The sequence below is a fragment of the Pygoscelis adeliae genome, unplaced genomic scaffold (assembly GCF_000699105.1).
Source record: "Pygoscelis adeliae isolate BGI_AS28 unplaced genomic scaffold, ASM69910v1 Scaffold141, whole genome shotgun sequence".
NCBI lineage: Eukaryota > Metazoa > Chordata > Aves > Sphenisciformes > Spheniscidae > Pygoscelis > Pygoscelis adeliae.
This window is the reverse complement of record NW_008824231.1, coordinates 251,458-267,403: the sequence shown is the minus strand read 5'-3', so window position 1 is coordinate 267,403 and position 15,946 is coordinate 251,458. Positions and strand designations below refer to the sequence as shown.

At 38.4% G+C, this 15,946-nt stretch overlaps 1 protein-coding gene across 1 annotated transcript in view; it reads left to right on the top strand.

Annotated features, from left to right (window-relative positions):
* Positions 1-4,403: 4,403 nt before the first annotated feature.
* The window catches only part of GRM5 (glutamate receptor, metabotropic 5), a 250,389-nt gene continuing 238,846 nt past the window's right edge, over positions 4,404-15,946 (top strand). The window contains exon 1 of the mRNA XM_009334830.1: positions 4,404-5,082. Within this exon, the coding sequence (XP_009333105.1) occupies positions 4,404-5,082 (679 nt within the window). The remainder of the gene's footprint in view (positions 5,083-15,946) is intronic.

Genomic DNA, 15,946 nt, shown 5'->3' with positions numbered 1-15,946 from the left:
TGTTTAGCCTGGAGAAAAGGAGGCTGAGGGGAGACCTCATCGCTCTCTACAACTACCTGAAAGGAGGTTGTAGCGAGGTGGGTGTCGGTCTCTTCTCCCAAGTAACTGGCGAAAGGACGAGAGGAAATGTCCTCAGGTTGCACCAGGGGAGGTTTAGATTGGATGTGAGGAAAAATTTCTTCACCGAGAGGGTTGTCAAGCATTGGAAGAGGCTGCCCAGGGAAGTGGTGGAGTCACCATCCCTGGAGGTATTGAAAACCTGTGTAGATGAGGTGCTTAGGGACATGGTTTGGTGGTGGACTTGGTAGTGCTAGGTTAATGGTTGGACTTGGTGATATTAAAGGTGTTTTCCAACCAAAATGATTCTATGATTCTATGATTCTCAGTCTGAAGGCTATAGCATATCAAACTCCCTTTTGGGTTATCCCTAGCAATTTAAACAGGAGTTGTATTTAAACTTATGAAATTTTGCTTAATTTTATTTTAGTACTCATCCTGCTTGTAATAATAAGCTTCCTGTAGCAGGAAAGAATGGTAATCTGATTCTATGATTCTCAGTCTGAAGGCTATAGCATATCAAACTCCCTTTTGGGTTATCCCTAGCAATTTAAACAGGAGTTGTATTTAAACTTATGAAATTTTGCTTAATTTTATTTTAGTACTCATCCTGCTTGTAATAATAAGCTTCCTGTAGCAGGAAAGAATGGTAATCAAAATGTGGAGTGTCTTGCATGTGATTCTCTTGGGACAGAAGAGCAGTAAGATTGTGTATTTGAACAGTTCCCTTGACCATCTTCTCTTCAGGAAGATGTTCTCTAGGAAATGTAATTAGTGTGCTTAGTCTATCAGCTCTCTGCTCAGACATTTCGGCGTAAAATGGCAGATGTTACCCAGTTACTCTCACGGCATCTTTGCACGGCATAACCAGCTGTATCCAGTGGAAGGGTGGCAGGCCATAAGCACAAATTGAAATACAGGAAATTTGGTTTAAACATAAAAAATAACCCTTTTTACTTGACCGTCGTCACACTAGAATAGGTTGCCCAGAAATACTGTGGAGTGTCCACCCTCAAAGATATTAAAAACCTGACTGGACATGAAGCTGACAAACCTGCTTTAGTTGAACCTTAAGTAGGGTGGATGGACCAGACAGCTTCCCAAGGTGCCTTCCCACCTCAACTATTCTGTGATTTTTAGGTTTATGAGAGCAAGAGTAAGCCCATAGAACCAGATCTCTGTTATATGAATACAAATCCATTGAAATTTAGCAGGTTCACTTAGCCATGTCAATATAAATTCCGGGTTGTTTCACTGCATCATGAAAGCCCACAGAAAGCATTCACTCCAGATGCTTTGGATATGAGTCCTAAGCCTAATACTATAAAACACAAGCAGTTTTCTTGGTATAATTAGGAACAGCTTTGTACGTCCCAGGTAAATTGACCTTTCACTTTAGTACAGTGGAGTAGGTGAAGAAAGTTCATTAATTCTGGAACAACTGCAGTCTGTACCTGGCCCCTTCTGTTCTCTTGGATGCCATGGAATGGAAGGATTTGACTGCTTTCAGAACTTGCTTTTGGGCCATAGGAACCCCCTGGCCATGAGATCTGCTATTATTATGGAACCAGGAATTTAAAGGAGACTTTCAGCTTTACTTCATTTTTTACCCTGTAATTTTATACTGATAGATACAACTGTAGACAGAGAAAAGCAAACAGCTGTTCTTTGGAGTGAAGAAGATCAAAATGGCCTTGCTGCCCTCTCTTTCTTGTATATCCTGTATGGAAATTGTTTAATCCAGACGTAAGACCAAGTATTACTAAACTTGATGTGTGTTGTAGAATTAAAATGGTGGTTGGGGTTTGGATTTTTTTTTGTGTCACAAGCTCACCCCAGTCCTCTGAAGTCTCTCTATTTGTACATATGCAGCTGCTCAGGCATTTAGATTATAAAAAGGCATCTAATTGTATATCCAGTTACAGTCCGAGGCAGAGCTGGCATTTGTCTAGATATAGTTGCACTCTGTACATGTAGCATTAATTTGAGAAGCTCAGAAAAATAAGCATCCACGGTCTTAAAAAACAGAGTATTATTTCTGTTCAAATGTTAATAAGTTAGGAAATAATTAAAGATTTTTTTTTTTAGTGATAATACATTAAATTAATTGGAGGTATAGGAATTTAATAGCTGTGATATTGTACAAAGATATCCCCTGTCATTCATCCTTTGGACTGTTTGCAAATTATACAGTACCGTCTTCAGAGTCACGGAACAAACAACTGGAAGAGATAAGCAGTAGTGATATTCTGTAATTAGAGACTAATTAACCTGAATTGAACTGCTGTTATTCCTTAGTGGCAAAGGGTTGCAGTATCGATAAGCTAACTCTTCACAGACTAGAAAAAAAAATTCTTGAAGTGTTCTACAATTGTCTGAACATTATTTTATTTTTAACACTTTCTATTACTAGAAATTAATATTACATGAACATATTAATATTGCAATTAATATTACAAAACCATTTCTATTCAATGTTTCCTCTTTTTAAAGATTTGGATTTCATTTGGGAATATTCACTAAAACTATTGCATGATTTCCTCTGTGTAAATAGTTCATAGGTTATAGATGTCTAGGTAAAATACTAATTAAACAAGGTTAACCTCAAACAGAACAGTGTTTTTAGGTTTGACTGTCTCATCTTCGGAATCAGGAAGATTTTCACTGTGGCACTGTACTGAATGACCTAGCTGTAAGGGGTAAATTCAAGATTAAAATACTGCTAGATTTTGAACCTGGAAGAAACAGAGGTAGATTTCCTATGGCAAGGGTTTCTTTCACTTTACAACATCTGAGTATTTTTAATGATTGTTAATGGATTAGAAATGACTGGTTGGTCTGAAATGTATGGAAATTTCTGTATTCTTTTTTATTACATCAAAAGATTTATGTTAGTAAAACTGAGATCAGGCTCTGTCCCAGAATTTTGCATTTGTTTTGTCAATAATGAAACTGGGCACGTGGTTCGCTAACTAGCTCAGCATCTTCCCAGATTTAAGAGTGTGCTTAACTTTCTGTACTATCAATGGATCCACTGGCAGGTGTAGAGCAATAGACGATACTTTAATGGGCTCAGGAATCAAGACCTGGACAAACTACTGTTTAAGCACTATATTTAAAACCAGAAGCATCCTGCTGCAAATCCACTGCTAGGTACAGAACATTTTCAAGTACATTTTCAAGTTCCATTAACTACAGCCCAAGATACAAATTCTTTGCTGATTCTTTTCTTTTTTTCTTTTTTTTTTTTTTTTTTTTGTTTTGATCCTTCGTCAACACTAAAGCCAAGTGCAGATTGCATTGCAGACTATCGGCAAACATAGCAGATCAAATATTTTAGGCAGTAACGCATCTGTATAGTCTCTGTGTTGACTTCTTTCTATCAGTGAAGTCTGGATAGTTGTCCACAGTACCAGGATTTGTCAAATTGCTTATTGGTGATGTTTGATTTAAGGATATAAAAAGATGAAAAGAATTTCACTGCTCTGGTGTTTTAGAATTGTTGTTCCTCTGCTGAAATATTCACTGCTTAAAACAAATGCAAATTTTAATAACAAAATCAGTTTCCTTAATCCTAACTTATTTTAAAAGTTAATTTGTTTCATGTTGTGGCTTACAAAGAAAAAACAGATTTATAGATTTGAAGAACCAAATTCTGTATTCCTTAGAATATTTCAAAAACGGCTCTGTTTGTCAACAGCAGTTTCCTAGTGCTGTAATTGATAACATAGTACAGTCCGAGGTACAGTAGTGTGACATATGCATTTGTGATATAGAAAGTGTCTGAAAGTAAAGGGAGTTGGTTTCAAAGACACACATTAGAAATGGCAACATCTTTCTTCTTTGGAATTATATTCTTGTCTGTCTTTTGTGCTTTTGAAAATGTTTCCCAAAAGAGTTTTTAAACAAGAGTGTCAAAGAGAAAGACACTGATTTATATCAGCAGAATTACAAGCCTAAGAGTGAGAAACACTGAAGTACAACAAAATTTTCCAGCTTGAAAAATTATGGAAGCAAGTGTGTATAGGAGACGGTATTACAGTCACTGAGAGCAGTAGGAAGAGGTGCAATTTTAGAACAGATTACTAAGCTGACTTTATAACTAATTTTAAAGCTTTTTCTCTTATTTATTCATTTTTGAAGGTTATGAGGATTATGATCACATGTGCAGCTCTGCACAGCTGTCCACTTGGAGATGATGGTCACTCCTTAGAGAATATACGCAAACTCCTGGTTAACCATCAGCATAGTGCTCCTTTTATCCAAAAGATTTGATAACTGCTTTTCACCAGCTCTCCAGTTTTGTTCCATCATGTTGTCTCTACCAGCCTAAACCATTTCCTAAAATGGTCCTTTTGCTGTTCCTTGCAATCCTGTTATTGAAGGAGGATGTCTGTGGGAACTTTGGGCTTTTGGTTTCTGCACAGGCCAATGAAAGAAGAGTGGTTGCACACATGCCTGGTGATATTATCATTGGAGCTCTATTCTCTGTCCACCATCAACCAACTGTTGACAAGGTTCATGAGAGGAAATGTGGAGAGGTAAGAGAGCAGTATGGCATTCAGAGAGTGGAGGCAATGCTACATACCCTTGACAGAATTAATTTGGACCCCACGCTGTTGCCAAATATAACGCTGGGATGTGAAATAAGGGACTCCTGCTGGCATTCTGCTGTGGCTCTGGAACAGAGCATTGAGTTTATAAGGGACTCTCTTATTTCATCAGAAGAAGAGGAAGGGATGGTGCGATGTGTGGATGGATCTTCATCGTCTTTCCGCTCCAAGAAACCCATTGTTGGTGTCATTGGACCTGGCTCTAGCTCAGTTGCTATCCAGGTCCAGAACTTGTTGCAGCTTTTCAATATACCTCAGATTGCTTATTCTGCCACAAGCATGGACCTAAGTGACAAAACTCTGTTCAAGTATTTTATGAGAGTTGTGCCATCTGATGCACAGCAAGCACGGGCTATGGTGGACATTGTCAAGCGCTATAACTGGACCTATGTTTCTGCTGTACATACTGAAGGTAAGAGGTTGGGTTTTTTCCATATAAGAATGCCTTCAAACTACTTTGATGTGGTCAAATACATAGATGATGACAGGTTGATGTTGTTGGTTTTTTGCCAGTCAGTTGTCAAGAGTATAAACTTTTGCTTTACTTAATAATAATTTCACATTCCCTATGGGGCTGAAGTATCATCAATGGCTGAAAACTAAGTTCAATATACAGGATTGTGTGTGCTCTAGGGCCACTTGTTGCTAAAAGTGCTTACTCTGGAGTCTCCTAAGTGACTTAGTTTCATTTAATTGACATTTATTTTTTTTTCTTAATCTACCATCCAGTGTATTTATGTAGAATAACCATTTTGACTATATTGGTATCAATGGGTAATCAGAAAGCGTCTGGTCTTCCCAGTGCAGAAGAGAGCTAAATAATTTGAAACTGTAGCTGAATCAGAATGTGTTCCTGCTTAATATCTGAGGCACAGAGGCACGAATACTAGAAAACATGTAGTTCTGGCTAATATTTGAATGCAGGTTGTTCCAACTCCTGGAGACCAGAACTATTTCTGTCCTTTTTATAATAGTCCATGGAGTATTGCAGCCACTTCTTGCTCTGCATCTGGTCATTGGTTTTGGGAGTGAGCAAGGGAAGTCTCCTCAAATCTTCTTCACACACTTATGCTCCATCAGGTGTCCAGAAAATCAAAACTGTGTGCTAAATTGCTTTCTTTTTTTTTTTTTTTAATTAATTTGAGTTAGAGCTTAAGATTTTACCCAGTGTTCAGAAGAGTATATGATTAAAGGGAAATGTTATGGAAAAGCTTGCCTGATTTCATTATTCCTTATATTGACAGAGTTGAGTGGGTTCATCTTGCTATAAGTGACTAGAATTTCATACTGCCTTAAAAGCAGGTTTCTCCAGTCCCTGTCTAATGACAGCACCATTTAATGACTTTTCTGGAATTAGGTTCTGTGATGAATTCTAGGATCATACTGGGTCGCCTCTGTTCAAACAGACAAACTCGGAATGGAAGGCTTAGAATATGATCTGGGAATGAAAAATGTTATTAAGAGATTGAGTAGTGGTAATGGCATTTCTGAACAGCAGCAGATGCTACTGGCTTTATTACAACCAATAGAAAGCAGATTGTCCTTCCCACACACTGAGTATGTTTCTCTGGCAGCCTTCATACTATTCAAAGCCCTTTTTGGGGTGATGCTGGTCCAATGTTAGTATGTAGAGATCTTTGTCCTCCTACAGATATGTAGAAAGCTTGTTCTGCAGTATTTAAAAAAAAAAAAGTTAGATTTTATATGCAGATTGTTGTAATCATGTTTCCGTCATGATAACAAATGATAGCTGGTAAATAACTGCAGCCTCTTTTGTATGGGAATACATGAATATATTAACAGTTTAATGTAACAGTGTATAAATCACCCTACGTCACATCATGTAGTGAAGGTATTCTGTGCCAGGTGATGCCTTTGGTGTGCAGCCTTCGCTTCACAAATACATATGAATAAGATTATAGTCAAAAATAATGCCACTGATACATCACATTAGCATAAGATTTTATATCCTGACTACTTTTGATAACATCTAATTTTTGCTATGAACAACTTTTACACCTCTGCTTATTGAGAGGGGATGCTTATATATTCAGTGTGGGAATTGTCAAGTTTATATCAAGGTCTGTTTCTGAACAGAGTGAGAATACTTACTTTTACCACTTCCCGTGGACACTCTGTTTGGAGCAGATGGTAACATATGGCATGTTAATCTTATGGCAGGGGAACTTTGCACTGTACATTGAAAAGAAGGGAATAGGGACACAAGGGTTGAAGCTGGCGGTAGGTGCTGTGGGCAAGACAAAAGTAGAAAGTGACAGAGGAGCTGGGTGTGCAGAAGGAGGATTGATGATCTAGTACAACCTGTGCCTACTTCTGCCTGTATTAAAGTGGACAAGATAGGTGGTATGTTATGAGGCCTCATATCATTCATAGCATGTTTAGAGCAACATAACTCGACTTCAGTGAACGAACATTAAACTTGGGTTCTGGGAATCTTATGATCCTGTTATCTATTTGCATGGTCTGGTCATAGTGATGAATATGCTCTGCAGTCAAATAACATCACACAAATGTTTTCTAACAGTACAACAGATGGTATTTATAATGGGATAGACAAATACAAACTGGTCAAGGTATTTCTTTGAAATGTGACAATGTCTGATATTCTGGACACTTTCCAAAGCTTATGGCAGATGTTGTCCCTTCCAGGAACAGAAAGATTTTTTAAAAAACACCACAAAACACTCCTATTGATGAATGTTAATGTAAAGGAATTGAATAAACAAGCAAAAGAGATATCCTTTATTTATATTATTTTTATAATTAATTTTCATTTTAATATAGCATCTGTTTACTTGTAAACATTCCAGATATGCCCCCTATACTCAGAGTCTTACATTCATAGGTATTATTTCAAAATAGGGGAAAAAAAAATTTGTTGAATCCCACTCCTTGCAATTTTTATCGACTTAGGATGTTGCACACCCATTGAGAGAGGATCTTCTTTCAGTGCCTCCAGTAATTCTGGCCATCTATGTTCATTATCTTTAGCTAATCTTCATGCATTAGCCAGACTGTTCTGAAATATGATCTTTGGTTTCTGGGAGGGATTTCCAAGGAGAGGGAGGGTCCTGTCTTTCAAAGCTGGACAGGGAGAAAAGAAGAGGCAGAAAAAGCTTGGTTATTTCATTGCTTTTGTAGTTCCATGACCAGATAAAGTTATAGGTCTATTTTTGGTCTAGTATAAGAAAAACCTGGGATAAGTCAGTAGCTTCATTAAAAAAAGCTTCCTTTTTGAATCTTTCTTTCTGTGCTTACTAATGATCTATGCCTACAGTGGATTAATATTTTGGGAGGTTGATCTGAATTTTTGTTGTTAAATCCGTATTCAAGATTTCCAGATTTAAAATACACAAAAATTTTGAGAGATTCTCATAAGCTTTGCTCCTTTGACATTTAGTATCACTGTTTAATCTAGGTGATGCCTCCAGGTGTGCAACTAACCACTAAGAGTAGTTTTTTTTCCTAAGAATTGGAAGGTAGCAAGCACTATTTTCAGTGGAGCTCTTGTAATTTTAAGGAGGAAGTTTCTGCAGTCCAATTAATAGGAAATATGAGTAACAAATGAAGGATATATCTCATAAAGCAACAGTCATGTCCACTTACTGAAGTATATTTTATATATGCCAATCAGAAATCTCTGCAAGTCTTAGTTTTAGGTTGTAACTCCCCTTGCTCAGCTCTGTCAGGAATGACATGTGCCACTGGTGTCATTATCTTCCCCCACTCTCCAACTCTTCCTTGCATTTAATGACTTGTGGGGCTCTACTCTGAACTGATCTGGCTTTAAAATAAAACTTTTTCACCCACCATCAGGGCACTTTTTAAAAAAGCCTCATCAGTTCTGGAATACAGGTCACGCCATGGCCCCACAAACAGACATGTTAACACTGTGTGGCAGGGAGGTAGGAGTGAGTGGGCAAAGAGGTAAAATGTGATGGGAAATTCCTTGTACTAAGGACCTATCACTTAGAGCCTGAAGCAAGTGCCTTCAACTTTATGGATTGTTACAACAGGCATGCAGGGTGTCCTGAAGACCATTTTATTTAGTTTGCATACTGATCTAATTCTTTCAGCTGGCCTTACAGATGTTGTTTTCCACCACTGTGATAGGAACAGAGCCTAAACAAACTTTCCTTAAACTCAAACCAACTTTCACTTCTTAAACCAATTTTGCAGACAGACAGCAGGTCAATAACACAGTTAGGAGCTCAGTCTGTGCCTCTCTCTCAGGCAAAGTAGCTCAACAGAGAGAAGCCCTCCGGTTTAGTCCCTCAATTTCTCAGAGCACTTTAGGGATCTTTTTTAGCTCATGTAGCTGTTGCCCACCCCCTGGGGAAACTCATGCATGGACAAGGGAGTAGAGAGGAAAATTTTTTTATCTCAACCCATGAGTTTTTCTCACTTCTGCTTTTCCAATTCTTTCCCCCATCCCACCAGGGCGGGGGGAGTGAGTGAGCGGCTCTGTGGTGCTCAGTTGCTGACTGAGGTTAAACCATGACAGCCTGTATCTGGATTTTGGGTGGTAATGGTTGGCATGCAGATAAGTCACGCAGCTCAAGCACCTTTGAGCTTTGTCAGGAGTTTTGTCTTGGCCTTTTCTTGCTTAACCACACGGCACAGCAACTAATCAGAAATGGTGGGGGAAACTGGGGAGAAGATGGCTGTCTGCCCCAAGAGACAAAGAACTGTCTGTTTACTCATTTCCCATATGAAAGCATTGTCTGGTCTTTTTGAAAGATCAGAGAAAGATATATACAATTTTCTCTTCTCCCATCATTGCGGTTCGAAGGCCTCATTGAAAGCCTGATCGAAGTCAATACTCCCCCGTTGACTAGACTGACATTTGGATCAGGCTTTCCTAGTCAGAAACAAGGTCAATCCTTGAGAGTCTATGCTTAAAATTTGCCTGGAGCCAAATGAATTGAATTAATAATTTGAAAGGCAATTTTCATTGCCATTGGAAACCATTTATTTTGCCACTCTGAATGGAGTGAAGAGGTGATGTATGCTGGAAAAATAGAACTGCAGAGGGGTACAATTGAAATACAATAGGCCAAATTTATTGGGGATAAATTTCACTCCATTATGTAAAAGGTGTGATTTACTTTTGAACACAGCCTCAAGAAAGAAGCTACTTTGTTAAAATTTTCTTTAGACAGCTCTGCAGGTAAACATTGAATCAAACTCATCTTCAAAGTCCTCTCTGTTTAATATCACTTTCCTCCATTTAAATTTATCATAAGTGAATATAAAGAGGTGGTTCATGTTCATTTTCTTAGGCTGTACCCAGGCAAGCATAACAAAAGTAGAACTTTTTTCCCCCTGCAGATGAGGGTTATTTCACACACTTCCTTTCATATTTGTTCAAATGTGTCTGGTTACAAGACTATTTTTGCCTATGTCCTTTGCTACCAAGTAAAGAGCAAAATGAAAATTAGACATAGTCTGTGAGAATAGGATGAAGAAATGAACGAAAGAGCTGCAACAAGTTGACCTTAAACCTGCTGCTTGGAACAAATTGTACTTATATGATGTTGCGGAGATTTTCTTTCAGACTCTAGATTTTTCTCCTTTAGATACAAAAACTATATAATAGTCAGAAATATTATTTGCTTTTCACAAAATAACATGATTTAAAATTAGATCTATTTTATTTTAAGCATAGGTGATATTTTTTCATGCTTTATATGCAGAAAAAAACACACAGAAATAATGTACCAAAAAAGGTCATTGCTAGTCCATGAAAATATTTCCAATTTCAAAGAAAATTTATTTCTAAAAATCTGTTTCTGAAAATTAAGTAATGTCCTGTCTAAAGACTGGAGAATGTTCTCTTTCAGCAATGTTTCATTTTTGGCCTTGGGCAAAATAATTACTTGGGTTTTTTATTTTTTGAAATTTTTTTTTTTTTTTGAAATTATTTTTTTTTTTTTTTGAGACTTTTAAACTGTTTCAAACATAAATGTTGAGATCAGGATGATGACAATTTGATATGCTCTCAATTACATTAATCTTGTAGCAAAAATAAAAAATATCTCTCATCTGAAAGAAAATACGGGGAATGAAAAACCCAGTTGCAGTCCTATCCTGTTGAGGTGTTTACTCATTTTTATTGAATGTTGATATCTATAACAAAGGTGGCTTTTTTTTGCCCAGTTTCAAATATAAATCCTAGGATCATAATTGTGAAAAGTGAGTAAATGGTATCAATAAGCTGGAAATATTCAGGTAGAAAACTCAGGTAGCATCAAGTTAATGTTTACTTTGTTCTGCAGTGACTGACTAACCAGACAGCACTTTAACATAGCCAGCAGACTGCTCAGGCCAGACATACCCACTGTGAAGTACCTTGACTGACAGAAAAATACAAAATGAGGGGTATACTCTGGAGCGTAATGAGGATGAAGATTGTTAGGGGAAATACCATGAGACAGCCAAGGGCAGGTAAGCAAGGAGGTGTACTATTCTAAAGTTTAAAAAAAAACCACTTTGAAAGGAATGATATAGGGTGGACTTAGCTAAAAACAGGACATCTGGATCTTCAAAATGTCACTTTGCTTCTTTTGTTTAGGCGTCAAGTGTTTGAATGTCACTTTCTCCCCTCACTTAGACTCTATAGCTATTCAATGAAAGTTGCAGTGTCATGAAACTTGCCTTCATTGAGAAGGCAAGTTCCTCCAGCTTCATCTTAAATTTGTCTTTTGCCTTGGGCCTGGAAATGGCACAGTTCTTGTCCCCATCCCTAGGGTGCACCTCTTCAATCAGGGAGGGATCTATCAAGTTGATGAGATTTGGAAATCTTCCAGGAAACAAAGTTTCACTGCACAGTGCCTGATGGGTCAGATCAGTTTTATGAAAGATAGTCCTTCTAATATATGCTATCAGATGACCATGAGTAGTGACAGTGGTTCACCTTCCTGTATCCCCGGTTGATATTTTGTCTTTGAGATGAAAGAATACATGCTATAGACCTGGCTGGAAAACAGATATTCCATACAATTAAAAAAAAAAAAAAAGTTCCTGAAGTATTTTTTACTACAAGTCAGAATTGAAAGCCAAAATAACATTTTTTAGTGAATTAAAGTTATGATAAAATTCAGAAGTCAGTCAAAATAAACTGCTGGTCTTGTGGTTATATTAAAATAGTTGATAAAAGGTAACTTTTTGAGTCAAATGGAAACTTCATTCAAAAAGATGTCAACTTTCAATTTTTTTTTCACAAAATTAATGTTCTTTGGCAGTTTTGATAAAATGTGTTTTCCTCAGGGAAGAGCTGGAAGGTCCTCCCCCATCCCATTTTATTTGGCATGTCTTCTCTACCACCAATCCTGTATACAAATTAAACATTTTTTGATATATTGAGATCTCATTAATACAATAGTTAAGCAGGGGCTGATGAACCAGGTCCCTTTATTCATTATTTGTGATGATTCGTGGTATTTCTGCATCTGTTCTATTACTTTTCTTTCTTAATCTTGAAACCATAGAATTTTCTTTTTCCGTGCATGCCAGCTTAGTGACAGGAAATTTAAGTCATGAATTTGTGGTTATAATTTTTCCTAGATTTAAAAGTCAAAAGTGCAGTTAGTACATTTTGATAAGAGAAAAAAAAACCCAACACATTATTTCATATCCCTTGATATATATCCTGCTATAGAAAATTCAGGAGAGATCAGGGCCCTGTTATGATGGGAGCCAGGAAGAAGGGGAGAGAGGCAGAAGAAAGCTACCCAATATCACTGGAAGGACTAGGATGAGAACCTGCTTTTCCAGAGTGCTAGTTTAAGACCCCAGGTATGAAAAGACTTTGCCAGACATTAGAATTTAATTTCCTATCTAAACAAGGAAAAGGAAGATGTCTTGCACTTGTTAGTATCTTTATGCATTAAAAACATTGTAAGTAGCTTAATAGTGCAGGAGTTAAATCAATGTTGTTTCCAAATCAGAAAGTTCCTGTATAGTTAAGGAGCAGAACAGATATTTACATCAGTTATAGAATCATAGAATCATTTAGGTTGGAAAAGTCCCTTAAGAACATTGAGTCCAATCATTAACCTAGCATTGCCAAGTCCACCACTAAACCATGTCCCCAAGCACCACGTCTACACGTCTCTTAAATACCTCCAGGGATGGTGACTCCACCACTTCCCTGGGCAGCCTGGTCCAATGCTTTGACAACCCTCTCGGTGAAGAAATTTTTCCTCACATCCAATCTAAACCTCCACTGGCGCAACTTGAGGACATTTCCTCTTGTCCTATCACCAGTTACTTGGGAGAAGAGACCGACATCCACCTCGCTACAACCTCCTTTCAGGTAGTTGTAGAGAGTGATAAGGTCTCCCCTCAGACTCCTTTTCTCCAGGCTAAACAACCCCAGTTCCCTCAGCCACTCCTCATAAGACTTGTGCTCTAGACCCTTCACCACCTTCGTTGTTCTTCTTTGGACACGCTCCAGCACCCCAATATCTTTCTTGGAGTGAGGGGCCCAAAAACAAGCACAGTATTCGAGGTGCGGCCTCACCAGTGCTAAGTACAGGGGGACGATCACTTCCCTACTCCTGCTGGCCACACTATTTCTGATACAAGCCAGGATGCTATTGGCCTTCTTGGCCGCCTGGGCACACTGCCAGCTCATATTCAGCCAGCTGTTGACCAACACCCCCAGGTCTTTTTCCACCAGGCAGCTTTCCAGCCCCTCTTCCCCAAGCCTGTAGCACTGCATGGGGTTGTTGTGGCCAAAGTGCAGGACCCGGCACTTGGCCTTGTTGAATCCATACATGAAAGACCACTTCCTGTATTTACAAGAGCTATTTTGTGATTTCTCTGAAAGCTAAGAAAGGCAAAAGGCCTGCACAATTCTTGAATCATGCAGGAGACAGTGAAGGCCAATGGCATCCTGGCTTATATCAGAAATAGTGTGGCCAGAAGGACCAGGGAAGTGATTGTCCCCCTTTACTTGGCACTGGTGAGGCTGCACCTCAAATACTGTGCAGTATCAAATACTGTTTTGGGCCCCTCACTTCAAGAAGGATGTTGAAGTGTTAGAGCGTGTCCAGAGAAGGGCAACAAGGCTGGTGAGGGGTCTGGAGAACAAGTCTTATGAGGAGCGGCTGAGGGAGCTGGGGTTGTTTAGCCTGGAGAAAAGGAGGCTGAGGGGAGATCTCATCGCTCTCTACAACTACCTGAAAGGAGGTTGTAATGAGGTGGGTGTTGGTCTCTTCTCCCAGGTAACAAGCGATAGGACAAGAGGAAATGTCCTCAGGTTGCGCCAGGGGAGGTTTAGATTGGACGTGAGGAAAAATTTCTTCACTGAGAGGGTTGTCAAGCATTGGAAGAGGCTGCCCAGGGAAGTGGTGGAGTCACCATCCCTGGAGGTATTTAAGAGACGTGTAGACGTGGTGCTTGGGGACATGGTTTAGTGGTGGACTTGGCAGTGTTAGGTTAATGGTTGGACTTGGTGGTCTTAAAGGTCTTTTCCAACCTAAATGATCCTATGAGTCTATGAAGCTATGATCTTGGAGGTGAACCAAAAATTATAGACTTTGCTTTAATTTAATTTGGAAGCCACTGGACAGAGGAAAACATTGCATCCATTTTACTAAAATCTTATTTCAGGCTCCTGATGATGTGGAGACATAACATGCTGTAATGCAGAGTATTTTACGTAAATACATTGTATGTGTGTACATTAAAGAAATGTTTGGGAAGGTTATTAACAGAACAGTTACCATCTACCTTGGCAACCGAATTTCGAGACAATCCCGTTCATAAATCACAGCCTTGTTTTTAAACTAACTTAATTTAACTCATCATTCTAAATATACTGACTGGAGAAAACCACAGTTAAGTTTTCCTCTAATTGAGGGTTGGGTTTTTTTGGTTTTTTTTTTTTTTTTCTGGAAGTGTCCAGCAGCATTTATGGCTCAGCAGATACATGATCCAAGTGACATGTGTGGAAACCTCCATATAAAATCAATTACATTGTCAAAACGCAAACAATGTATAAAGAATGGCTATTGCTAGAAGTGCAATACATACTAAACAAGTTGGAAAGATAATAACTGGGGTGGCTGGTAAACCGGCTCCCTGAATGAATCCCAGAGCCAAAATCCAACCAAACTGCTGAGAACAGTGGAAAGATGAGGAAAAATATCTGTTCTTCAATCTATTGTGATCTAGTCAAATGCTTTTTATTTGTCCTTTACCTAGGGGTTTGGGGTTTTTTTTTTTTTACCTTTTCTTCCTGAGATAGATTTCTTCTAACTTACTATATGAAGTTACAGGCATTAGGAGGGAGATGAATAGAAGTACTGCAAAAAGAAAGGTGCAAAACTGTAGTGAGAGGACTATGATCAGGATCTAGGATGTAGAAAATTACCTTACCACAGTGCTGAGCTGTTTTGTGAACAAGATAGTTTCAACAGGTGAACCAGTTGTCCAACATTGCTATTATGGAGTGCATAACGCTTTAGGCAAGTATAAATAAACTACAGTTGATCTAGCACAGCAGAGTCACAGAACATGTTCACCTTTCCCTGATTTGATATTACAGAAGTCTAGTTTCCGTATCTTAATTTTGCTGTGTGAGATAGGTAATAAAATGACAACTAGTCATTGGTAGTTACTGCTTAGGCTAAAACATGTTGTTTATGAAGATACACACAGAGTGTCCTCACTTAAGGACTTCATGTAAAAACAGCATTGATTTCACCTTTGGGTAGTCTGTTCAGACTGTGAATTTTCCTTTCTTCAGACGAAATGACTGACTGTGTTGCTCCAACCTGTAGCCCCTTTATCTTGGTATGTTATCAGAGCTTCTTTTCCCATGCATTGTTCTAATCTTTCTTTTGGCTAAACCAAAGATCTTTAGTTCTCCTGTCACTTCTGTAAAGTGAGTTTTTCAGATGCTAAGTTATTCTTATAGATCTTGTATAAACATTTCCAGTTTTGTCAAATCCCTTTTTAAGAGCATGTACCTTTTTTTTTTGCCCCTTTTTAGGGGGATTTGTACTCCATTTACTTCTTCAACTTGCAGTCAGGCAGGAATTGTTTTCCATAGATCAACATATAAGCTGCCGTTTCTTACCTTGTTAGCAAACCAATACAGTGGTGGCCTATAAACATGTACTGCTTATTTTTCCCTTTTACAGTTATCTGCCTCCATCTTGTCATAACTCATCTTCTGCTCATCTGGCTTACTATCTCACCTTCCTCAGTGTTTGATGGGTTTTTTTTCTCTTCCTACCATCCCT